This window comes from Pinus tabuliformis, chromosome X (assembly GCF_031772625.1).
Source record: "Pinus tabuliformis cultivar Carrire ecotype Pingquan chromosome X, CPIR1, whole genome shotgun sequence".
NCBI classification, from domain to species: Eukaryota; Viridiplantae; Streptophyta; class Pinopsida; order Pinales; family Pinaceae; genus Pinus; species Pinus tabuliformis.
This window is the reverse complement of record NC_142308.1, coordinates 407,857,357-407,884,585: the sequence shown is the minus strand read 5'-3', so window position 1 is coordinate 407,884,585 and position 27,229 is coordinate 407,857,357. Positions and strand designations below refer to the sequence as shown.

General features: G+C 39.3%; 1 protein-coding gene across 1 annotated transcript; it reads left to right on the top strand.

The window, feature by feature from the left end:
* Positions 1-23,984: 23,984 nt before the first annotated feature.
* LOC149140251 (protein PTST, chloroplastic-like) lies at positions 23,985-24,383 on the top strand. Its single transcript, XM_089450938.1, has one exon. The coding sequence runs from the start codon at positions 23,985-23,987 to the stop codon at positions 24,381-24,383; it is 399 nt and encodes a 132-aa protein (XP_089307064.1).
* The last annotated feature ends 2,846 nt before the right edge of the window (positions 24,384-27,229 follow it).

The following is a 27,229-nucleotide window of genomic DNA, read 5'->3' as shown; positions in this document are numbered from 1 at the left end:
GTACTACAATCATCATATCTTGAGAAGAACGATAACCCTCTTTCAGGACATTGGGGAGGCTCATCAATTTCGTGGCTCCCAAGAAATTCACACTAAGGGGCATCAAGCTCCTCTTGGCTACTAATGACGTCATGATCATTTGATTGAGGATCGTCATCATGAAACATATAAAATAGGCATTCCAGTGAGCCATTTCTTGCCATGCAAATTTTCATGAGATTCAGATATGGAGTCGCTAGGGTGAACTTGAAATGATTTGAAAGATGCTTGCTTCACCCTACAAGCTTTGACCTTGATGCTTAATGAAGAACTGGGGCTTGATTCTTCCTATGGAGTTGCCAAATATGGATTTCTATTGTCGTTAGAGATGAAACACATGTTTTGGTCCCCAACAACGATGCCAAAGTGATGACAGAAAATTTAGTAGGCCTTGGAGAGGGTACCCTACAAGGAAAAAGCTAAATCAAGTGCTAACAATGGGTAGTGTCCCACTGTCACCACCACAAAATCACCTGCTCTTTACAGACTTTCACCAATGGGAGGAGTCCTAATATGAACGAGATCTGTTAAAGAAGGTCTTCTAAGGTTAAGGAATTTATATGATCTCACTAGGAGGTCCTCTAGAAAGACACAATTTACGTACAAAGCTTCATAAAGAAGCAATTCACTTTCCAAGAAGGCTCCCTGAAATGAAGGCTCAAGACCTAGGGTTTGGTTCATATGATAAGTGTTGGAGTAACTCAAGGTCAAGAAAAGGAGAAAAGGTTTCCTTTGATGTATATTATGTTGAAATTTCTAAGTATTACCCGTTAGAAGTTTTATCTGTATTCTCTAGTTTATTTCGCTTACTTGTTTAATTACTAACAAGTTATTTAATCATATAAATACTGAAATAAACACAACACAGTCTCAACCATATACAAATCAGCAACTGAAAGAAATGAACAAACACACAAGTGACACTGTTATTTTTGGAAAATCTTCCTCGGAAAAGGCCAACTTGGGAAAACTGGTGCAACAATTCTAAGGGTTATATTATTACGCAGTGTTTCTGAGTACAATTGGGTGCCAAATAGGCTCACCCAATAGAGAAAATAATCCGGCTGTAATACCTCTCTATTCGGAAGCAGATATTCGGAAAGTCTACCCCACGAAACCCTCTTTAGCACAATTTGAAGCTCAGCATCAACCCTCCTGGCCTCTATGTCAGCTCAAAACCCTCTGCGTTAGCCCTTTGAGGCTTTGTGCAACCTTTATGGCCCTCTGCGTCACTCCTGCAACCTCTGCGTGGATGACGCAGGCCCTTCTGCCCTCTGTGCAGTCTCTTCTGCCTCTATGTGACTCCCTCTGGCTCAGCGTCTGCCTCTCTGCCTCTGCGCTGGACTTCTGACACTAACTCTACCTCCTTGCCCCTCACTGCAACTCTGATCACTGATTCGATTTCTCTTAGCAAACCCCGCTCTAGAAAATCGAATGACTGATCACTCTGTGTGTTCTCCAAGTGACCCTCAAGCCTCCTCTTATACTTTTTTTGTTGACAATTCAACGGTCGAGATTAAGTCCCTAATCAATGACTAAGATTAACTCTGGCTTGATCCATGACTTTTGGACCCTTCTAACACAGTTTTATGTTAATTCACATTAGTATTTTATTTTCCTTAAGTTTAGACTTAGGGACTCCATTAAAAATAGTAATTATTTTAATATCTCCCAAACTGTTTAGAATCTGCCCAAACCATTTCTGGGTATTAGAGATCTCATGTGCTTTAGCCTATCCACCAATTTTTGTGGCTAGAGCACATCCAGTGCTACCCCAAATCAACACTCCCTCTTAGTGAGGACTGTGCTCTAGTAATACTCATTGAGCATCACCCTGATCATCCGGCATCGGTCCTGTAGCTGATGCTAGGCCTGCTGCTCAACATCACTGCTGCATCATGTATTGCTACCCATGGCCTTGCCACTGTCACTGCTGCATCCGTACGACAGCCCCTCTCATCGTGTTGCATCGCGTTGCCCATAGCACTGCGACTACTAATTGCTGCACTGCAAATCAGTGGGTGAGAAGTAAGTAACTGGTCTCCCAACTTTGACATCTCTGTCAGGCTAGAGACACCCTTGATGCTTAAATTCGCTCTATCGCTGACAAGTGCCCCTTCTCTGACCTCTGCGTTGCTGCAACAACTTCATGCATCTCGCACTGCTGCCTCACGCTGTCCTGGGAATCCTGCACTATAGCTCTCTTTGTCGCTCCATCTACATCCGTCTCTATTGACATCTTCCAGTATTGCTACTCCTCTTTGGGGCTCCTGTAGCAAGGTATAATCCAAGACGCTGGGTACCTCGAGGATCCTGCCCCTCATCACCTGTAGTCCATCTCACTACAGCTCGATGTCTTCCCACTTCCTCTCAAGTGGCGTGTGAGCACTCATGGCATAGTCATCATCTGTCTCCATTTCCTTCTCCGCCCTTGCTGGCGCAACCTTGGTCTCGGAAGTCTCTCCCTTGCTCTTCTTCCTCGGACACTGGCTCGCATAATGACCCAGTTCCCCACAATGGAAGCATTTGACCTTGGAGAGGTCCTTCTTCTTTCGTTTCTCCTACTTTCCCTCAAATGCTAGGGCAACATCCTCCTCTTCCTCCTCCTTGATTTTGACCCCCTTGTCGCTGCTTCCTGCCTTGCTCAGCCTTCTGATCTCTTCTTGGTGAAGAGCCACTCACAGTTCCTCCCAATCTGAAAGGGTCGACCTGCCCAGTATGCTCTAGACAAACACCTCCCAGTCTTCTGAGACTACGTTCAGGGCTGTCCTCACCATCAATTCTTGATTCGGCGTGGCCCCTATGGAAGTCAGCTGATCTTGAATCTCCATCAATCGATCGAGGAAGGTGTCGATATGTTCTCCCTTCTGCATCTGGTATGACCGCAACTGATTTTCTAGTAGCATCTTCCTCTGCACGGAAGTATGCTGATACAATTTCGTCAGGGCCTCCCACATCGCATTTGCCGTTTCCTTTTCGGCAATATGTGGTACTACATGGTCCTTGACCCTGTCAAGGATGATGCTCTTGGCCCTCGCCATTGCCTCCTCGTACTTGTCATTCTCAGCCGGGTTAATGTGAAAATTATATCACTGCAGCAACATATTTATTTTTCCTACTTATTCCATAATAAGTTATTTATGAAATTACTTGAATAAACATTAAAATAAATAATGTTGCAGATATCACACCGTAATACAGAAACAAACATATGCACAAGCATTAACGCATTGACACAGAACTATTTTCATGGGAGAGCTTCAGTGAGTACACCACTAGGACTATTCATTACATATTATGTATGAGTAATGCATGCGATATTCAACAAGTTAGCAATTCAAAATTTAACTTCAAAAAATTAGGGCACAATTTAGCATGATCTAGAATCAATAATTCCATACATTAGACATAGAAATTGATATTCAACAAATTAGGGCACTTAAAGATAACATGTAAGAATTCCTTCCATAATTCCAAAGAATAGCTCCAAAGAATATCCAAGAATAACTCCAAATATCAAAATGTATCCAAGAATAATCCAATTCATCCACAAAAAAGAAGTGCAAGTTCCTCTAAGAGGATGAAATTCCAAGTGATGATGATGATTGATCACACTGGATTATCTCCAATAGATATAAGTCCTACTAGTTTGAATTATGCCTAAAAGCCCTTCTATGCCATAAAATAATGTGAGAAAAACACTAGATCACAAGCCGACCTAGCAACCAATGTGCAAACATAATAATTAACCCACAAGAAGGTTGAAATGCTAACGCGATGCATGTGTAGGCGTCTTGCAAGCATATGCTGAGCTCCTCATATACCAAAGTGAGTGTAGAGGGCTTGTAAAATCAAGCCTTAGGGATTGGCACTTGTTGTTGATGCTGCCTAACCTAAGTTGCACGAAACGGGGAAACGGGTACGAGTTTTCGAAACGGGCACGGGTACGAAATGTGACCCCCCCCCCAAATTTTGGAAACGGGGAAACACAATATATATATATATATTATATATGTATATTAGGACATTTAAGAAATATGTGCAATCATAAAGCATATATGATACATTCTAATTTATTACATTATGATTAAATTGTCAATTGTCAATGCATAAACTATAAGTCTCTAAATTTACATCACATTTACTCATGAATGATCACATAATGAAAATAGAAATATCCAAAATCAGCCACGAGAAATTTCTAATTTCTTGTCTCGTGCTTGATTGGGAGTCCTCCTACATAGTCGAATGACCTTAGTGCTCTTGATTAAATACAAGTTTCATACGCTAGTACCCTACATGCTCTTGATTATTGGGAGTCTCCCATGCATAGAGGGCTTGGTTCTCTTGATTAAATATAAGTTCCATACCCTAGTACATGACAAAATCCAATGGAAATATTGCAATCCCCCCAATCTTGAAACCCTAAAAAATAGATAAATCTGTTGGATTTTGAGTGAGATCTAAAATTCTACTTTCTCCATACGAAATCCAATGAGGGTGAAACCACTCTCAAACATCTTAAGTCATTTCATGGTAATGTTAAAAATTTAAGTAAAAGTGATATTCTCCTTTATTTTTCATTTTTATCCTTTTACTTTAAGAATTTAACATTACCATGAATTTCATATCAACACTAGGGCCATAGGCTTGAACATTCGGCTGCCCCACTCAAAAAAATCCTTTTTTTTATAACTTGAGAGACATCTAGAAGCATCTAGAGGATATTTGAGTCGCCCAATGAAAAATTATTAGCGAAAAAATAAAAAAAAATACAAGAAAAAGTCAAGTTACAAGAGGAAACTCCGACATACTGGCCACGTTTCCTCCTTGAGAAATGTGCCAGTACGACCGGAAACGAGTTTTTGGGCCATACCGTACGAGTTTTGCCGTTTCCGTTTCGTTTTTGTATGGAAATGGATCCTGGACCCACGTTTCTTGCAACTTAGCACCTAACACACACATCTAAGTTAATGTGAGAAGCCCTTAACCCCACACGGTGTGGCTTGGTGGCAAACCTAAGAGATGGGGCTGTCACCTATTCCCAAGTCTCTTCGTTAAAGTTCTCTCCTAGGTAAGTGTTGGAATTTCTAAGTCTAACTGTTAGAAATCCTTCTTGTACTTTCTGATTTATTTCTTCCTACTTGTTCTATTAATTAACAAGTTATTTACCATGTAAATACTAAAAATAAATACAAGTACAATCTCAATACATACAAATCATCAACTGAAGGAAAAAGCAAACACACAAGTGACCTCGTTATTTTTGGACAAATGTCCCCTAAAAAACCCAATGCGGGAAAACCGGTGCAGCTATCTGAGGGTTTTATTATTAAGCAGTTTCAGAATACACTCTGGGTGCCAGAAATGGCTCACCCAACAGAGAATTCCTTTGGTAGTAGTACCTCTCAGTCAGAGACAAATTTCAACCCCAATTTGCCCCACAAAATCTCCCAGCGTCAGCCTCTAGGGTTTGCATCAGCCTCTTTGGCCCAGCGTTAGCCCAACATTAGCCTCTCTGGCCCAAGGTCAGCCTCTTGGGGCTTTGCGTTAGCCTCTGGAGCCTCTGTGTCTCCCACACTATCCCTCCTCAGGTTCTGCGTGGCTCTTGGCTGCCTTTGCGTGGCCTCTAGCTGCTTCTGCATGGCCTCTAGTTGGCTCTGCGTCAACCCTCTCCCGACTTCTGCGTTGATCCTCCGGGTACTATCTCTGCCTCTCTGCTACTACTTTCACTGCCCCTCAGCTGCAACTCAGATCACTCCTTCGATTTCCTCAGCAAGCCTTGCCCCATAAAATCGAATTCTTGATCAACTCGGTGTATTCTGCAAGTGACCCTCAAGCCTCCTCTTATACTTTTCTCGTTGACAGTTCAACGACCGAGATTAAGTCCCTAATCAACGACTAAGATTAGATCTGGCTTGATCCATGACTTTTGGACCATTCTAACTCAGTTTTATATTAATTCACATTAATATTTTTTTTAGACCTAGGGACTCCATTAAAAATATTAATTATTTTAATATCTCCCAAACTGGTTAGATTCTGCCCAAACCATTTATGGGTATTGGAGATCTTATGTGCTTTAGCTTCACCAATTTTCGTGGCTAGAGCACATCCGTTGCTACCCCAAATCAACACTCCCTCTTAGTGAGGATTGTGCTTTAGTAATACTCCCCACTGAGCATCTCCCTGATCATCCGACATCTGTCCTTGTGATGATGCTAGGCCTGCTCCCCAACATCCTCTGCATTACTGCATCATGTACTACTACCCATGGCCCTGTCACTACCACTGCTGCATCTGTACAACAGCGCCCTTTGCATCCGTGCTGCTGCCCATGGCCCTGCCACTGCCACTACTGCATCTGCACTGTAATCCTTCTCAGCATGCTGCATTGTGCTGCCCATAGCATTGCCATTGCTAATTGTTGCACTGCAAGTCAGTGACTGAGAAGTAAGTAACTGATCTCCTAACTCTGACATCTCTGTCAATTTTGCTACTTTTCTTCGGGGCTTCCGTAGCAAGGTATAATCCAAGAGGTTGGGTAGCTCGAGGATCCTGCCCCTCATCGCCTGTAGTCTATTTGATTACAACTCGATGTCTCCCCACTTCCTCTCACGAGGTGCATGAACACTCATGGCACAGTCATTATCTGTCTCCACTTCTTTCTTCGCCTTTGCTGGCGCAACCTTGGTCTCAAAATCCTCTCCCTTGCTCTTCTTCCTCGGACACTGGCTCACATAAAGACCTAGTTCCCCACAGTGGAACCATTTGACTTTGGAGAGGTCCTTCTTTCGTTTCTCCTGCTTTCCTTCAGATGCTAGGGCAACATCCTCCTCTTCCTCCTTCTTGATTCTGACCCCGTTGCCGCTGTTTCTTGCCTTGGTTAGCCTTCTGATCTCTTCCTGATGAAGAGCCACCCACAATTCCTCCCAATATGGAAGGGTCGATCTGTGCACTATGCTCTGGACAAATACCTCCCAGTCCTTTGATACTGCGTTCAATGTGGTCCTCACCATTAATTCCTGATCTGGCGTGGCCCCTATGGAAGTTAGCTAATCCCGGATCTCCTTCAATCGACTGAGGGAGATGTCGATCTGTTCTCCTTTCTACATTTGATATGACCGCTGCTGATTTAGTAGCATCTTCCTCTGCACGAAAGTATGTTGATACAATTTCGTTAGGGCCCTCCCACATTGCATTTGCTGTGTCCTTTCCGGCAATATGTAGTACTACATGGTCCTTGACCCTGTCAAGGATGATGCTCTTGGCCCTTGCCACTGCCTCCTCGTACTTATTGTTCTCAGTTGGGTCAACTGGGATAGCTATCCTTTTCAAGGCAAAGTTATTGAGATGATTCCTGTCTAGAATAGACAAGATCATGGCCTTCCAGACTACAAAGTTTGAGGCTCCGTCCAGTCTGTCCTGATCTCTTACCTCGTTCACTGACATCTCGCTGCTCCTCTTTCGACTCTCTCTACTTCCCTCTTGGAAGTTTTTGGTGTGACTCCCTCTGAGCCTCGATTTCCCTCCTGGAAACCCCTCTGCCAATGTCGAGATGCCCCCACTCTGATCGTTAGTGCAGCTGCACCACTGATCCGGATTTCTTGGCTAGAAATCCTTGGTAGCAACTCCCTCCTCCTCGGTCTTGCCTTGTTAGGTACTGTTCTGACCACTGTTGATAATATCGGCGATATATCGGCGATATTCGAAAATATCGCGATATTTTCGGCAAAACGATATATCGCCGAGAAAATATCGCGATATCTTCTGTTTTGAAAATATCGCGATATTTTCTGTTTTGAAAATATCGGCAAATATCGGAAAATATCGGCAAAATATCGCGATATTTTGAAAATATCGCGATATTTTGAAAATATCGGCAAAATATCGACTATATTTAAAAATTTGAAAAATTTATTTTTTATGCTTGTCGATATTTGCCGATATTTTGCCGATATTTTTGCCGATATTGCCGATAAGATATTTTCTGGACCCTTGACGATATTTTGCCGATACCGATATTTTCAACACTGGTTCTGACCACAGTACCCCACCAACTTCACTCTGCAACTTACCCACAACCTCCTATGCCCCAAAAAACTGAAGGTTAGAGCCTCTAGGCTCTGCGCAATATTGGCACCAATAAAATCTGCACCAACTGGCCACGGGCGTCAATCTTTCTTGACTGAGAAAGATGACTAGGCACTGCGTAGGTCAGGTTTGCTCCTCTCTGCCACTGCGCTGATCCTCTTTCCGGCTCGAACTGATGACTCAGGCACTGCGTCACCCCTTCCTTGTTGCTTTTATACTAGGAACAACTTCTGTCACTTGGGACAACTATTTTTGCTGCTGGCGTTCTGCTTCGCTAATGCCCTCAGTTATCCTGTGATCTGCAACCACGCTCTGATACCATGTTGGAATTTCCAAGTCTAACTTTTAGAAATCCTTCCTGTACTTTCTGATTCATTTCTTCCTACATGTTCTGTTAATTAACAAGTTATTTACCATGTAAATACTGGAAATAAATACTAGTACAGTCTCAACACATATAGATCATCAACTGAAGGAAAAAACAAGCACACAAGTAACACTGTTATTTTTGGACTAATGTGCCCGGAAAAACCCATGCGGGAAAACTGGTGCAACTATCTGAGGGTTTTATTATTAAGCAATTTTAGAATACAATTTGGGTGCCAGAAATGGCTCACCCAACATAGAATGCCCTCGACAGTAGCACCTCTCAGTGGGAGATAGATATCAACCCCAATCTGCCCCACGAAATCTCCCAGCGTCAGCCTCTAGGGTCTACGTCAGCCTCTGTGGCCCAGCATCAGCTCAATGTTAGCCTCTCGGGGCTCTGCGTCTCCCACGCTGGCCCTCCTCAGGCTCTGCGCAACTCTTGGCTGCCTTTGCATGGCCTCTGGCTGCTTCTGCGTGGCCTCTAGCTGGCTCTGCATCAACCCTCTCCCGGCTTTTGCACTGATGCTCCCGGTACTATCTCTGCCTCTTTGCTACTACATTTATTGTCCCTCAGTTGCAACTCGAATCACTGCTTCGATTTCCTCAGCAAGCCCTGCCCCAGAAAATCGAATTCTTGATCAACTCAGTGTATTCTCCAAGTGACCCTCAAGCCTCCTCTTATACTTTTCTCGTTGACAATTCAACGAGCGAAATTAAGTCCCTAATCAACGACTAAGATTAGATCTGGCTTGATCCATGAGCTTTGGACCATTCTAACTCAGCTTTATATTACATCACATTAATATTTTATTTTCCCTATGTTTAGACTTAGGAACTCCATCAAAAATATTAATTATTTTAATATCTCCCAAACTGGTTAGATTCTGACCAAACCATTTCTGGGTATTGGAGATCTTATGTGCTTTAGCCTCTCCACCAATTTTCGTGGCTAGAGCACATCTGATGCTACCCCAAATCAAAAGTAAGCTAAGGGGGGTGGTCCCCAATGAAAAGTTAGATGAAAAATGATATGAGTTTCTAGGAGATCTTAAATTCAATTGGACTACTTCAAGATTATAAGCAAGTTTAACAAGTATGATGACTCGATGAGTAGTACAAAATATTGAATAAAAAATATTCTCAATAATCATCAACACATAATTCAAAAAATAAGCATGTAAAACTAGTGCCTAAATGTTTGCTTCAAAATAGTAAAGACTTGGAAAAAATAAAATATTACAAAATGAAACACCGAGTAATCCTGCAAAAGGCAAATAAATGTTAGATAAAAATGATATCAATTTTCAAGATATATAATTGCTCTTTAAAGAAATGCTTTAAGCAATGATACTATCATTCATGATTTAAAAGCATGTAAAAATAACAATTTAAATGACTTGCAAAATGAAATGAAATAAACCAAAGCTTTTCTTGCAAAAAATAAAGATATTGCGCTTGCTCAATGAAAATGCTTCAACAATGAAAATGATAATTTCAATAGATGTTCACCATAACAAGCACAAGAGATAAACTTGCAAGTAAGAAAGCTTTAGAAATAAAATGAGTTAGGATGAAATGCACATAACTAAAGTGAAATGCAATTATCTTGGTAATTTTTAAACTAAATGCCTATTCTAAGTGAGAGATTCTCTTTTCAACCTCTTACCAAAGGGTAAAGATTGGGTGATTGCAAGGAAGAGGGGCTGAGGACGCATTTGTCGTCGTTAACGATACCCTTCCCCTAATCCTTACAAGCCATGTGTGCCTTCGTTCCTACAAGGGGACAATGCCACCTTCATAACTGCAGGGTCACACACTTTACCTTACTCCGTACCAATTGGAAGAACTTTCCAAGAAAATCTTGGTCCTAATATTTCTATTCAACCAAGCTTATGCTTGAAGGTAAATTTTAAGAAATGCAAGTTATGCTAATATGCCTAAATGAGATGCATGTAAGTTCTTTCCCAAAAAAAATGTTGATTGCAATGCTTCAAAATAAAAACAATGAGATAGTGCTCAACATAAAATTGCAATAATGATTTCAATTGGAGAACTTAAAGTGGAAATTAGCTCACAAGTGTTGCATGTGCTTCACCAATTGATAGAAAGTAGACAAGCTAAATGAAATGAGGCAAGTAAATTGCTTGAGATAAAATTGCTTCAAGTGAAATGTAATGCTCCAATAATTACCAAAATGTGTAGCATAAGCATATATTGGTTAAGAGCATGTGTTTCCTCTTAAGAGGTCACAGATTCAAAACTAGAGGGGGGTAGAGTATGTATGATTTCGTAGACTTAGCAGTCAAATCGCTGCACGGAGGTGGGTCCCTTGTCCCACAAACAAGGGGGTCTCATACACCAATTTGGTGTCTGGCTTGGCTGTGACCTTAAAAATGGATATTATTAATATTATTATTATCCAAATAGTATTGAAACAATTAAACAAGTTGAGTGCAAATGGAATAAATCAAAGCTTGTCAACCAAAGTAAAGTGTTTGCACATAAATAAAACTACTCAAGAAACAAGTTGTCAATGTTGAAAATTAGGCATGCAAGAGCTTAGATAGCAAAATTAGCAAATGAAATGTGATGTGAGGTTGTGTTAATTCCCAATTAAACATGCAAATGAAATAAGTAGGAAAACTAGGAAAATGAGATGCAAGTCAATCCACCCACAAAGTCCTCCCTCTAAATGAGGAGGAGGGATGCCATGGGTAAAATCCCAAGCTCCCACAAGCAAATTTGATCTTTTATTAATGGTTACAATGAGTAGAAAGCCTCTTAGAAGGCTGCCCAAAAGATGAAGGAGAACTTTACAAAATAGGAGCTAGAGAAGCTAGAGTCTCCTTCCAAACTATGGCAACCACAATGGCCAATGGAATCCTCTCAAAATCTGAAAATTACAAGCCCAAAAGGCCCATGGCCTAGCTAACTTGCAACTGTCCTCTAATGCTCACGACCTCCTTGAAATTGATGCTCAAGTGCTTGAGAGGTCCTACAAAAAATAGTTAGAGTTTTCCAAGATTTCTCTTCAAGACTTTTGTTGCCAAAAGCTCCAACTATGGGCTGCAAAACAAAAGAGAGTATTAGTGTAGAGAGAGAGCAAAGTAAACAAAATATAATACAAATTAATATACAAGACACTAAATCAAGTAATGAGAGTAAACCCCCATACTTGTTTAGCTTAGGAAATTGCTCTTAAATAGCTCTAAATCAAAGAAGCATGTAATTTAAATGAATAAATAATTTAGGTAGATAATGAGTGAGAAAAACTCCCTTTTTGCTCCTCTTTAGATGAAAGACTTGAAGTGAATTGATGAGTCTTGAGCCACTTTGAATTTGAGAGTGAATTGATCTATGTGAGACTTCTCCCACGCCCAAATGGATTCCTACACACAATTTCCAATAGATTTCTCCCTACACACTTGAAACAAAAATTAGCTTGCAAAGGATTAGAGAAACAAAATGGATGAGATAGAACAAATATTCCTCCAAAAATAAATTGGAAGCTCACTCCTAGAATATTACTCTAAATCAAGGATATGCGCAAGATAGCCTGCACATATCAATTGAAAATATATTGCAAATATAAGCTAACAACATTCAAATATGCAAGAAAATTGAAGCATAATAATAAGATTATGGAAGGATATCACTTGAAAATGCCAAGAGAACACTACCAAAATTGCCCCAAAGTCTTTTACTGTATTAACAAATTGCAAGTACAAAATGACAGTTTCCTCAAGCCCAATAGCCCATAACATGAATTACAGTGAGAGCCCATTGCTCACTTAAATCGAAACTTGGGAGCCAATCCCAAACAAATGGTGACAATCCCAAAGAAAATGGGTGACAATCCCAATGCTCCTCCATGCAAATTCGAATTTCCCAAGTGACAACTCGATTTGTTCCTTAGAGGCCCACACAATCCTTGATGAGGGAGACTATGTTGAGATGAGGGAACATGTGGGAGAGTGAAGTGGTGTAGTAGGAGACCACTCTCCAGTTCCACCTCACTCAAGTGAACTCCAATCCAATCTCAAGCCAACTCATGATATCTCCTTGAAGCTCGAGTTAACCTCCTCAAATCGTGGATCTTGTCACTTGAAACTCGTCGTCATTCGATTTGCCTTTTTTGTCACATGTTTCTCCTTGATTCTAGGTCCATAGTGGATTCCACATCACTCGTTAAATCTTTGATGATTTTCCACCTCATTTCACATCATTTAGCATGTTTGGATATTTATTTTCTCCAATGTATTTAATTGTTGGACTAATTTATTGCCACATTTCCCAGAAAACTTAAGAAAAGTGGGGTTTAAGGGTTTAAAACTTATTTTTTACCCCTTAAAGTGTGTCTTAATAGAAAGTTGAGGGTGAGATGTGTAGTTTTGACCACACATACCCCATACAACTTCTCTAGACAACCCTTATTACATTTTACATTCAGAATTTATTCAAATTTTTGCCTTGCGAGAAGTTTAAAAAATGAAAAAACTGACCCCTAGACTTAATCAAATTCTACAAAATTTTACGAGTGATTTAGTATGGTAATATGCAATGACTCTAGACACTAAGACTCACTAAAGACCTCACCATCAAGCCATTCTCCGGCTTTGGGGTTATGCTTGGAGGAAAAAACTCAATTAATTATTAAGTCCTCGAAAGCACCAAATAATTAACCAAGTAAAAAAAATCTCCTAGAGTAAACTCACTTGATGACGTCCCAAGTTATCTAGGCCCGTTACATGACTCAACTCATCATACTAACATCACTTTATATCATCCCCATAGGGCTTGTGGAATCTGAGTACAACATGAGAAGAAGAAATAGGGTTAAAAAACTTAGATGATATTGTGAACTTTGATGGTACATGAAGCCACTGACATATCCTTGGGCATGGAGTTTTGAAATTTTTTTAGGTGCAACTCCAATGGTTAACAACACTGTTGGACCCTAGACTTCCATGTAAATCATCCCGCAAACCCAAATTTTGGGTTTGGGGCACCAAACTTGGTCTCATGGGTCTCGAAGTGGTGAATTCTCTATCTCTACTCAAATGTTGAGGCATTGAAGATGGTGCTAGCCCTCCCATGTCTTAAGGTGTGAGACAAATCTCATCTGGGGGCCTTGGATCAACTACCTGAGCCTCATGAAGTGCTAAGCCACCTTTGGAATTGTTGGTCCAGGTGCATAATCCCATGAATAATATAGGGAAAAGTGCGGAAATTGTGAGTGTTGAGGACGCCCATGGCTATGAATGATGCTCTAGATTCTGGAATGCTTTGGAGTCCCATGGCTTTCAATGCGTCACCTGTGAGTTTCAATATGTCCCTCCAAAGGATTTGGTCCCCAGTTAAGTTGCCCAATCCCATAGATGGAACTACCTGCCAATTACACAATATCTAGTGCTGCAACTTTCATCATTTGGTACGTTAATCATTAGTTCATCGAAGTGAACCAAGCCTGAAAGAAATGGGCATAACAATACTTCATTTGTGGCTTCTCTTCCGAAATTAGGGCTTTAGTCACGCATTAGGGGTATCTCCTAGGTAGGAGTGGCTAATAGATGACCCTATTAGGTGTTTCCAACCTCTAAAGGGAAGTGACATGTCCTTAGTCCTCTAATCAATAAGTGCCATGTGAATAATAATGGAGTGGAGAATGGAGAAGAAAGGGAACTACATGGCCAAGTAGGATCTTTTCATGACATTTACTTGTGAAATTAGGATCTTTTCTTCGTTATTATGCATGTGTTCTTATCATCAAATAAATTCCAAAAAAATCATGATCACAACCATAAAATAAAGACACTAGAAAAAGGCTCAAGCCAAGGTAAAACCCTCCAAGGGGAAAACGCATCATAACTTTTCTCTTCTTATAGAATGAGTTCAAAAGAGACTTCCAAGAGCAAGAGCAAGAGCCTTATCTTCCTTCAAGGAACAAGATTACTTGCCAGACAACTCGAGAGATCTTCAAGAGCAACGGTCTAGGAATTTACCATGAAAATGGACTTTTAGTTAGCTCAGACTTGAGGTAACCCTAGGTACCTGCATAAGACAGATCCTTCCACCCTCGCATGCCCTTGATTATCTTCTTGCTTCCCTTTGCTCCTCCTCCAAATTGCAAATAGTAACCTCAGAAAAATGCGAGCTTCTTGTTTGCTCTTTTGGAGAGCAAAATCATTCTTTTATAGCCTTTCGTGTGGCTCATGAGCCTTCATAAAGTCGACTTTGTATGCTGGCCAACTTGTTGCCTTTGGAGTGTCTAGACTTTTTAAAATATAAAAAAATATTAATTCCTAGATACAAGTGCCCGTAAGGGTCTTTTACATTGTAATAATGACCTTTGACTCTTAACAAACTCTATAAGCATGCAATGGATGCTTTGAGCTATTGACCATGGACCCAAGCATGAAACCCATGTTTTATAAATATTTTTTTTTACAATTCTTCTTTCCTCTTTTGATCAATACATAGAGATTACATCATTACATGAGCCAAATGATAATTATGAAGACTGAAACTAGTTACATTTTTCAACACTCCCTCTCAACTAGGGAGGTATTCATAATTGTTTAATTGGTATGAGGAAAATGCTTCCTTTGAAAAGTTCTCATAGGAAGAGTCAGATTGATAAGCCATCTTATAAGCATCAACATTATGATAAGCCAACATTGTCTTTGAGGCCTAACTAGGCAAGCTCGCTCTTTATTCAAGGGCATTGTGTTGAGAGGCTTTACGTGTGATGTCGCACTACCTCTATAAGGCACATACCCCATCCAGATGTCCACAAGGTATGTCCTTTTAGGACTATTCTTATCTTGGATTCTTGCCCTTGAATCCTCAAAGAATATCGTTCCTCTTCGCCCACTCGTATCTTTGATACTTGTCACATCCTCAAAGAGTGTTGGTCCACGTGACTGCTTCCTATCTTGGATTCCCAATCCTTAAGGAGTGTTAGTCTCATATGCTTATCCAATCCTTCAGACACCATTCTTTCCTTATGGCCTTCACTAAGACTTACGCTTGTTAGTCCTAGTCCAGTGCTTGACCCATAAAGACAAGTCCTATGATCTATCCAATATCACTTCCTTTTAATTTAGGGAAGATATCTTGCTCCTTAATCAAGGAGACTCCTTTTTCTCTCTCTCAAATCTAGAGTAGATTCCAGACTTTGTCTTTCATTCAGATATCAGTTCTTCAAACCTTGCATGGCCCCTCTTTCATCCACATCTCATTACACCAAGCATGCGTCCTTTCTTGGTATCACAGGTCACGAAATCCATCTTCTCATGATAGTTTCTAGGTCATCCATTTTGCACATCTCTTTTGTTTAGTCTTCATCAATCAATGAAAGCATTCTTTTGAGCCTTCCCAGACTTCAAGCTGATCATAACTTCCTTACGAAAGTGATCTTCCTTCTCGTAGTACGAACTTTGACCTTCAGGTTATCTTTTCGCACTACTACCTTTGACTTCATAGTTGCTAGGTACCAAATGTTGAGCTTTCTTTCAAAATTCTTCAATACACAATTGATCTTGCCTCAACTATCATCATGTACACCTGCAACATCCTTCCAGGTAGCAAAACAATATGTTAACCAGATAACCAATAATAGATATTAACAACAAACTTACCTTATGACGACCTTCTCAACAAGGCATCAACATCCTCATGGTCCATCTCCATACGAGTCTACCTTTATGCATCAGAGTGCCCAAGGATCCAACTTGATTACCAAGTTACCATTCTTTTTTGGAGATCATGTTAGATGTTCAACATATAAATTCTAATGAGAAGGTCTTTCAATATTCCAATTCTTTTAGAGTAAGTCAACTTCATTTTTCTAGACATCATAAACTTTTCTTGCAAGATTTACATAAGTCTTACCCAAAAATTATTTTCAAATACATTCAATGCTTTCGTACAGTCATCTAGATATTAGACCTTAAATGAATTTGATAATTAACATCTCAATTTAAAGAGAAATGGATCTCTTTCCTTATGAGACTGCATTCTGATCAACTGCAATCCATCATCCTTCAAGAGAATTGTCATGATGCTTCTTCCAAGGACCTTCAAGGTGAGAGATCTTTATAGGATCTTGAGGATCCATCTTAGCAAAAATGACAACCTCTAAATGTTAGACAGTGAGAGGATGAACCTTATGCAAGTTGATCTCAAACTTTAAAAGAGTAGATGATTCTCATAAAGCAATCCAATCAAGTAGACTCTAAATATGCTACTGTTACATGATGCCATACTAAATCAAGAAATACAATGATTCATGCTTACTCCTTTAATGAACTTGATAACATCAATACCTTCCATCATGCTTACCAAACCTGAAGATCTGCTTTGCTTAGCCGTCCTACTCATTTTTCTTCCTTTATTATGCACCTGCAAAATACATCGACAAGTAAAACCAAGAAAAAATACAAGTAAAATAGCATGATGTCAAATTTATTGATCTAGGGTTTCCATGGAATCTTAGAGGATGAATTTCTTAGGGGTTTCAAGTACAAACCCTAATCAGGTCTTAGGGACATGATGTCTTACCCAACATATCATCCACATTCGTCCACTTTAGGGTTTACCATATGTACCCTATGGCCTATACTACCCTAGAAATCAAGAACTAGGGTTTCTGTGAGGGAACAAACAAAATAGGGTTAGGGTTTCCATATGACTAGGGTTTTCAAGTGCCATCTAGGGTTTACAAACCTAGATACTAAAGACCTTTAGCTAGATGCAGTGTTTCTAAACCCTAGATCACACATATGCAACAAAACCCCAATACAATTCATGATAGACCCTTTATACTTACCTTAAGGACCACATACCTTAGTCCTTCGCGATCACTGGAAATCTGATAAAAAATCTTCTTTTAGATGCCATGATCTTTCTACTATTTCCAAATATGTCAAAGCAAAAGTCTGCTTTCGAAGGAACTTCCATTTCCATTGATTTACAAGAGCAACGCTAAAGGTTCTCTTCACAAGGTGCTTGATTTTCTTTAGTTCTTTAAGCTTGACAACCTCAAAACCTCTTTGAGAAATTTCTTCCTATCTTAGACTTTTGAACACCTGAAGTTTTTACTAGCCTTGAGACTTCAGTTTTCCAAACTTAGAATAGACTTGGCAACAAATGACCTCCTCCAACCTCAGTGCTCTTAGTACAGTCATTGATATTCCTCGAGATAGAGCTTTAAAGGACGCCTTGACTTGAATCCTCTTTATATTGACTGCTTCTTGTAAGACCCATTTGGAGTAGGTGCTTTTGAAACTGGTTGATTGAGGCTTCAACCCTCAAACTAGGGCTCCATACTATTCACTATATATGCCCTTTAAAATAAACCTAGATTTTTCATACAGATCAACCTAGATGCCTTTATAGGCCTATAGGACTATATAATGTAGCCACAGGACATCTTCTTTCTTAAAACTGGGTCTCTTAACATGCATTACGGGTCTCAGAAGAAGATACTTCAACCTCAACTCTATTTCTACGGCCCTTTATCCACTTATCACAGAGGGCTCGACCTCTCTTACTATTCGACTTCTTTAATTTAGGACTACTTTGACTTGGACTAATATTTCCTTTGAAAATTCTTAAATTTCTTCTAAACAATTGTGTCATCCCTTCTATGCGGCCTATACTCAAATATTTATTTGAGTCTTTGGCCTCTCAAGAAAAAATAACTCGGCCTGCTACAAGATCATGATGATAAGGCTATCTTATGAAAGCTTTTCGACCTTCCTAACTTCTCGACCTTCCAACACATGATTGCGGCTTAGATCTTCTTGCAGGCTTTCTTTTTGATGGTTGATATTAGTCCATATGTATAGGTTCTAGACTTGCTCGACTTCGTCTGATATTTCAGCCCATAATTTTAGATTTTCGGCCTAGTACACAGGCCTATTCCTTTTAGAACTTCACTTCTAGCATTTGTTCTACCATAGACCTAATCTGAATTTGAATAGACTTCTGGAAGCCTTGACATAAGAGTTCGGATCTGAGTCTATCTTAGAAAAGTTTGGCCCTTGGTCTATTGAATAGGAAGGAGGTCAGAAAACAACCTTTTACCTATTTGATTATTAGGTCTTTTCTCAATGCTTCTTAAGCTCGTCCTCTTAGCCTAGGACTTCGGCCTAGTTACAATTCCTTTTAAATTAGATCTCGACTTCCTAGCATAGGCTTGCAGTCTTGAATAGGTATTTTACACATCATTCTCAAGTCTCATTGCTCAATTAGACCATAACACATTAGGGGAATTTTGAGGTCTAAATTGGGCCTCTTAAGGAAATGATAAAATAATAGTGGAAATAATAAAATAAGATTAGATTACATCATCAAATTAGAAAAAAACTATTTTTTCAACTTGTATTTTCAAATTTCGAGTCGGAACACTTGTTGGATGCATAATTTGATTCCTCATCCAAGAAGTACCCATGTTGCATACTTTTGATGGACCTTGCTACACGAAAAGTTAGAAATACATGAAAAACGTGATTGCATTTTCCCATGTATTTCTAATTTTTTGTCAGGCCAGGCAGTAACTCCTCAACCAAAAATTGATTCATATTCATTCCTTCAGGTAGCTCTTCATTAAGTACATGAGGGAGAGACTGTTCAGTTAATCTCCTGATGACTGTTCATATTATTTATTTATCTATTTACATTATATTCACCCAATCATGAGGATTAGGTGTCAACATTCCCCCCCTTAATGTCGAATCAGATGATATTCAATATTGATGTGCTTTGTTCGATTATGGAACTTTGGGTTCTTAGCTAATTTTATTGCAAAGGTATTGTCAATCATGAGTGGAGTTGATTGTACTTGTTTTACCTACAAATCTTCAAGAATTTTCCCGAGCCACCCAATTTCTTTTGTTGCTTCAGCGGCTGCCACATATTCTGCTTCTGTTGTGGAATCTTCTGGAACTGATTGTTTTCCTGATCTCCAGGAGACAACTCCTAATTCAAGACTCATAGAATATCCTAAAGTAGATACCCCAGTGTCTTTGTCTCCATCGAAGTCTGAATCAGAGTATCCAATCAAGCTGAAGTTGTCCACCCGTGTATACTTGATTCCACAGTCTAGAGTTCCCTTCAAGTACCTTAGAACTCTTTTTGCAGCAGACCAATGTCCCTCACAAGGCTTTTGCATAAACCTGGAGAGGATTCCAACAGCAAACGAAATGTCTGGTCTGGTAGTAGTTAGGTAGTTGAGACTTCCTACAAGTTGTCTATACTTTGTTGCGTCCTCAAATTCTTTTCCTTCAATAGATGTGAGCTTTAAGTTTTGTTCCATTGGACTAGTAAGAGGATTGCATTCTGTCATGCCAAACCTATTCAACAGATCTCCAATGTATTTCTTTTGAGAAAGAAATATGGACTTCGGATGTTGGGTTACTTCAATGCCAAGATAGTAATGAACATAGCCCAAATCAGTCATTTCAAAACTTTTCCCCAATTCCTTCTTTATGGATGCAATGTAGCTTTCATTGTTCCCTATCATCAAAAGATCATTTACATATACCACAAGATATACAACTGTTTTGCCAACTTTCTTGACAAATAAAGTTGCATCATCAAGATCATAATGTTTGAAATTGAGTTTCAGAAGATGCTCAGTTAGTTTTTCATACTAGGCTCGCGGTGCTTGTTTGAGGCCATACAAGGACTTCACAAGTTTGCATACTTTATGTTCATGTCCTTTCACAACAAATCCTTCAGGCTGAGACATAAAAACATTCTCTTTTAGATCTCCATTTAAGAAAGCAGTTTTTACATCCATTTGATGGACTTTCCAACTGTTCTGAGCTGCTAGTGCAAATAGTGTTCGGATGGTAGCCCATTTTGCTGTGGGGGCAAAGTCTCCTCATAATCGACCCCTTCCTTCTGGGCAAAACCTTTTGCTACAAGCCTAGTTTTGTGCTTGTCAAGTGAGCCATCAACTTTATACTTGTTCTTGTAGACCCACTTGCAGCCAATTGGTTTGGTTGCTAATGGAGGATCAACCAGCTTCCAAGTGTCATTCTTTATGAGGGCATCATACTCCTTTTGCATTGATTCTTTCCATTCATCATGAGAAGCAGCTTCTTTGAAGGAAGTTAGTTCAAAATCTGTAGACAAGTTCAATTCACAATCATAAGAAACATCCATATCAACAGGTGAATTAGAGTCATCCACATCACCTCCATTTTGCCGGTTTGAATTTCTAGTTCCTGTCTTTCCAACCTCATCAGGATGAACACTTTCAAGTGTCTTTGTCAGCCACTTTGGGGGACCTTTTTCAGATGGTCCAGGCTGCTCCGTTGATTGAGTTGGGATTGAATCAAGATTGAGTCTCCCAATTCTATCAATCACATCACTTAAAGCATCATCCGTTGTTGGAGTTTCATGCGGGGGAGAGTGTTCTTCAGAAGAAGATTCCACATGTTGATCTAGTATAGGAATCCCCCCTTCAAGATGTGGAATCTGATTATCAAATTCTTGAAATGATTTTGCTTTTGCGAATCTATCCAAGCGATCAAGTTGCTGCTCAACAACATTGTCAGTTTTGGATGATTCAAGAAAAATTACATCTCTAGATACAAAAAACTTCATATTTACTTCATCATAGAGACGGTATGCTTTGGAGGTGTTTGAATACCCAGAAAGATACACTTATGACTTCTAGCACCAAGTTTGTTTCTATGTACCTTTGGTATCAAGGCATAACAGGTGGAACCAAAGACCCTGAGATGCTTTACCGAAGGAACATGTCCATACCACATTTCATATGGAGTCTTGTTTCTTATAGCATTAGATGGACATCTATTCTTTATATATGCAGCACATAGAACAACATCAGCCCAAAACATTATCTTTACATTTTTGAAGAAGAGCATGGATCATACCATATTTAAGATTGTCCTATTCATTCTTTCAGCTACACCATTCTGTTGGGGATTATAAGGCACAATTCTTTGATGTTTGATCCCATGTTGGTGAAGATAGTTTTCAAATTCATTTGATGTGTATTCTTTTCCATTATCAGTGCGAATAGACCCAATATGAGATTGTGCATCATTTTCAATCCATTTATGAAAATTCTTGAATGTTTGAAAAGCATCAGATTTGTTCTTCAATAAATAAACCAACACATTCTGGTGTAGTCATCAATAAATGTCATGATATATTTATTTCCATTTGCAGAAGGAACATGCATTGGACCATATAAATATGAATGAATGAGTTCAAGTTTTCTATGTACTTTTGAATGTGAATCATGAAAATACTGTTTGCTATGCTTTCCTAGAATGCAAGCATCACATTGCTTAAGTTTCCTAGGAATTGTAGGCAAACCAACAACACCATTTTTCTTCAACAAGCGGAGACTGTCATAGTTCAAATGTCCAAATCTAGCATGCCATAATAAACTTGATGGAAGTGTACCTTCTTCATGATGAGAATTGTATGAGAAATGTTGTGCACGAGCAGAGGTTCCTTGCAGCTTGAGAAGTCTTTCTTCTTCTATTCCCCTCATGACAAGTGAGTGGTCAGATGCTTTTCTTACCTCAAGCTTGCCATCAAACATATGAATGGAGTGACCTTGCTGGCAGATGTGGACCAAGGACAACAAGTTTCTCTTGAGCTGTGGGAGATATAGAACATGATGCAGAAGAAAGTCTGGAAGACCAGGCAGTTTAAGCCTGATTGTGCCAAGCCCTGATGGCTTGATTTTTGATTGGTCTGCAAAGTATACTACTCCATCAACATTGTCAGTGAAATCTTCAAAAAAATCTTTTCTATGAGTCATGTGGCAGGTTTCTCCTGAATCAAGCAACCAATCATTTTCCAAGAAGCAAGTGAAGCATTAAATAAATCTTCATTTACTCCAATGTTACATTGTGCCACAACATAGTGAGTGGATTCAGGTGCTTTACCTTTGTCTGTATCATCAGTTTTACCTTTCTGTTGGTTTCTTTTCTGCTCAATTTTGTCCCATGGTAGCTTGCATGTAGAGGCATCATGTGATCCATTTCTTTTGCAGCGAATGCAGTGCAAATCTGCCTTTTCTCCTTGAGAATGTCTGCCCCCCCTGCCTCTGAAATATCTTCCTCTTCCTCTTCGACCACCTCTTCCTCTTGAAGAATCTTGAGTAGGATGCTTTTCTTTGTGAGCAAGGCACACAACCTCTTCAGAAGATTCAGGGGCTGTCTTCTTTCCAAAAGCTTTCTCTCTTTTAGCAAAATTTTTCACAAGAGAGTCAAAGGTGATATCCTTGAGATTTCCATTTGCTTGCAATGACTCAAGATAATTGGAGTAAGTAGGATAAAGTGCCTTGAGAAAAGCGATAAGAAGAATATCCAATTCAACCTTAGTGGATTTGATATTATGCATTATAGACTTTACTTCAGATGCAAGAGCAAGTGGATCATTATTTTGCAGTACAAGAGTGAAGAGTTTAATCATGAGTTGAACAACTTCAAGTGCAGAATGTGAGTCATAGAGTTCTTTTAGCTTTTATAAGGCTTCAAAGGCAGTTGAATATGATGAAATATGGCGACTCACCTCTTCATTTACAAATGCTGCGATTAATGCGTAAGCTTTGATGTTCTTCTTGTCCCAAATGACGAGCCCTTTGTCTGAGGTAGGCTGTACTGGTTTATTGTCTCCGTCTCTGACACACACCTCCTCCACAACTCATTGAAAATGAGGGTGTGTTTTATCATCCGGGACCATTCAGGATAGTTCGCCTTGCCAGTGAGAACTATTCCCACCATGGATATGATTGAATGCATTCTGTAAAAAAAACTTGTGCTGATAGAAAAAAACTTCTGCCAATATACATTAAAATTGTACTTCTGGTGGTAATTTTTTTACATTTCAAAAGGGCATTCTCTCCATGTACTGTCTTTGTCTTTAATGAAAATAAAAACATAAATCCACTAGGAATTCTCAAAAGATTTCAAATCTCTTCCTCATATACCAATATGGGCTCCAATACCTCACACTACACCTTTATGCAACATATTTCCCTCACCTCATTGTTTATGCGAGAACTAAATGAAAGGCTTCAACATATATCTTCGATATACCATGTCAGTTACTTCAACGTGTATGCCAAAACTTCCGCATCAACCCTTTTACGTGCAGAAGCTTTGATTCTCACATGCAGGTTATCAAGCATGCTATCAAGTACGCAGGTTATCAAAGCACGCTATCACACGCAGGTTATCAAAGCACGCTATCACACAATGAAGCATGTAGGTGTGCTTTGATTCTTGTACGCAGGTTATCAAGCACGCAGGATTACGGTTCCATCTCAAGTAGTTCCCTTGTACACAGTGCCAAATCTTCCCTCACCATGCTTGTTCTTACCATGAAAATTTTCTGTTGCAGCTACCAACATTTTCATTTCAAACACTATGAAAACATTGGACAACTAGGAATCAGTTGCGGACATGGTTTTGTGAATAACAGAAATGCATCGACAAGCTCATTCAGATGGTGGAGGTGGAGAGTTGCAGTCCAAGACGCAGATGATTTTGAAGGTGGAGACAAGGAGGAATACGGGATGGAGATGTTTGCAAAGAAGCTTTGCTATCACAGTTGGTTCCGAAGAGAAAGCTATGGAGTTATCAGAAGAGTACACTGATAATTCTAATGGAGCTTCATCAGACTTCTCTAGAAGTTATTTTGGACAGCCAGTTGATAGTACCGAGTTGGAATCCATGCGAGAAGATACTGTTAAAGCGAAGCTTATTAGGAAGCTTAGTGAAGCTAATCAACACAATCGACACCTGAAACGCCAGCTTCATGATAAGGAAAAATCTTTGAACAAATACAAGAATGAACTTGCAGTTATGGAATTGGAGCTCTAGGCTCTCGTGAGTCTTCTCAGGCAAAAAGAAACGATAGCAGGTCAAACGTTTAGGCTACTGCGTGGAGCATTCACTGCGTGGAGCAGCGTTCAGGCTACACAAATAGCAATTGGACAGACATTAGACAGGGAAAATGGTAGTATGGACAACGCTTTTGAATGGAGCAGCGCATTGTATGGACAACGCTTTTAAATGGAGAGCAGAGGAGCATAATAGGGAGTTACAAAGGACATAAAAGCTAAAAAAGGAGCTGGCTCTGATACCATGTCAGGCCAGGCAGTAACTCCTCAACCAAAAATTGATTCATATTTATTCCTTCAGGTAGGTCTTCATTAAACACATGAGGGAGAAGCAGGTTCCATCAAAAGTATGCAACATGGGTACTCCTTGGGTGAGGAATTAAATTTTGCATCCAACAAGTACTCCTGTTCGAAATTTGAGTAAAACCATAGGGAGATAAGTTGAAAAATACAAGTTGAAAAAGTAATTTTGTTATTTTTTTAATCTTTTTACCTTTTTACCCCCCAAAAATGGTGCATCATCTCCCATGGTGACATCATCATCTTGAATCCTATTGGTTCTTATAAAGTTTATTTTAGTTGTACATTTTTCTTAGGAGGCCCATTTTAGACCTCAAAAGTTCTCTAATGAGTTCAAATCTAGCTCTTGGAGGCTCGAACTTACAAGCAGTCCTTCTTCCCGTCGAAGATAAATCTCAATGTTCCATTGAGTTTTTGGGGCAGGGAAATGCGGGAGCAGGGATACGCACAAGGGGGACGTATATAAGCAACCCTAAAATTTAGGGAAATTCCAAGGAAATGGGGGCACGTCAGAGTCATAAAAATGATTAAAAATTTAATATATAAAAATAAAATATAAAATCCCAACAATATGTCAATAACTAAGTTAGTAAATAATAAATCTTAATAATTATAAAATGTACATCTAAATATGATCATCATTTCGTGTTAGACTATTATGAATTAGAATTATCATTTGGCATTTTGCAATCAACAATGTAAAATTGTAAATCTAAAAGTAAGTTACTAAATTGAATCCATCATTTGACATTATGCAATGTTCCTTCTAAATTCATCATTTGGCAATAGGCATTAATATTATGCAAGATACATCTAAATTAAATTAATCATTTGACAATTGAAATCATGCAATGCACGTCGAAAAGTAAATTCAACATATGCTAATGACATTATGCTAAAGTCTAAAATAGCCATAGAATACTAAACTAAAAGTAAACATAGAAAGCAATGAAACACTAGTAAATTTCTCAAGTAAAATGTCGAGTGGCAGTAGAAGGAAAATATCGGACGACAAGGTGAAATCGTAGGGTTAATGAGAAATGAATGAGAAATGTGAATGATTATGTTTTAAAGTTTTAATTTATCCTTTACTTTTTATTTTTCTTTTTTTTTTAATTAAAATTTGTAATTTTTATAATATTTTTATGTTTTTAATTGTTATTGGCAAAAACAATTTGGGGGGACGTTTTAATTTTTTATTCTTTTATCGTTATTAGCAAAAAAAATGGGGGGCCTTGGGAGGATGCTTTTCGTCACTAGAAAAACGTCCCCCCCCGGAGTTTCTCTGAGTTTCCCCGTCCCGGGAGTGTGGGGGAGTGAGGTAGTGCATCTCCCACCTTGGGGGGCACGTCCCCGTGGAACACTGATAAACCCTCATTCTTGTGATCCTCTAGCTGCTTACAAAGTGAACCAAGCTTTGATATCGTGTTGGAAAAATTAAAAAGGCAAACATCTTATACTTAAACGCTTTAAACATTTTCCTGTCATGACATTTACTTGTGAAATTAGGATCTTTTCTTCATTATTTTGCGTGTGTTCTCATCATCAAATAAATTCCTAAAAAAAACATGAAGATCACACCCATAAAAGAGAGACACCAGAAATAGGCTCAAGCCAGGGCAAAACCCCTCCAAGGGGAAAACCCATCAGAACTTTTCTCTTCTTATAGAATGAATTCAAAGGAGACTTCCAAGACCAAGAGCAAGACCCTTTTCTTCGTTCAAGAAATAAGATTACCTGCCATACAACTCAAGGGATCTTCAAGAGCAGCGATCTAGGAATTTTCCATGAACATGGACTTTTAGTCATCTTAGACCTGAGGTAACCCTAGGTCCCTGCAAAAGACAAATCCTTCCACCTTCGCATTCCCTTGACTCTCTTCTTGCTTCCCTTCGCTCCTCCTCCAACTGCAGACCAAAACCTCAGAAAATGTGAGCTTCTTGTCTGCCCTTTTGGAGAGCGAAATCATTCTCTTATAGCCTTTGTGTGGTTCCTTGAGCCTACATAAGGTTGACTTCTGTATGCTGGCTAACTTGTTTCCTTTGGAGTATCTAGACTCTTCTAAAATAAAAAAATAGTTCTTCTTTCTTTGATACAAGTGCCCATAATGGTCTTTTACATTGTAATAATGACCATTGACTTTTAACAAACCCTATAAGCATGCAATGGATGCTTTACCTATTAACTATAGACCCAAGCATGAAACCCATACTTTACAAATAATTTTTCTTCTTCAATTTCTCTTTCCTCTTTTGATGAATACAAAGAGATTAACATCATTTACATGTGCCAAATGATAATTATGAATAAGACCAAAACTAGTTACATTCTTCAACAAAGCCCACTTTCCAACACGGTGCTCTTGACAAAATGGTGAGAAAGCATATGACTGATGCAGATGGCGGATATAAGGATGGCATGTCACATCGGCTACAAGGTGGTTCTCAGGCTGCCAGCTGCTGGCTGGAAGAGATGAATAGGATAAAAGTTTCTCCTTGGGGTCACCCACTTTTTGGTGGGTAACAG

Coding starts and splice junctions, on each gene's coding strand:
- LOC149140251 (XM_089450938.1), top strand. CDS start 23,985: ATGCATCGACAAGCTCATTCAGATGGTGGAGGTGGAGAGTTGCAGTCC.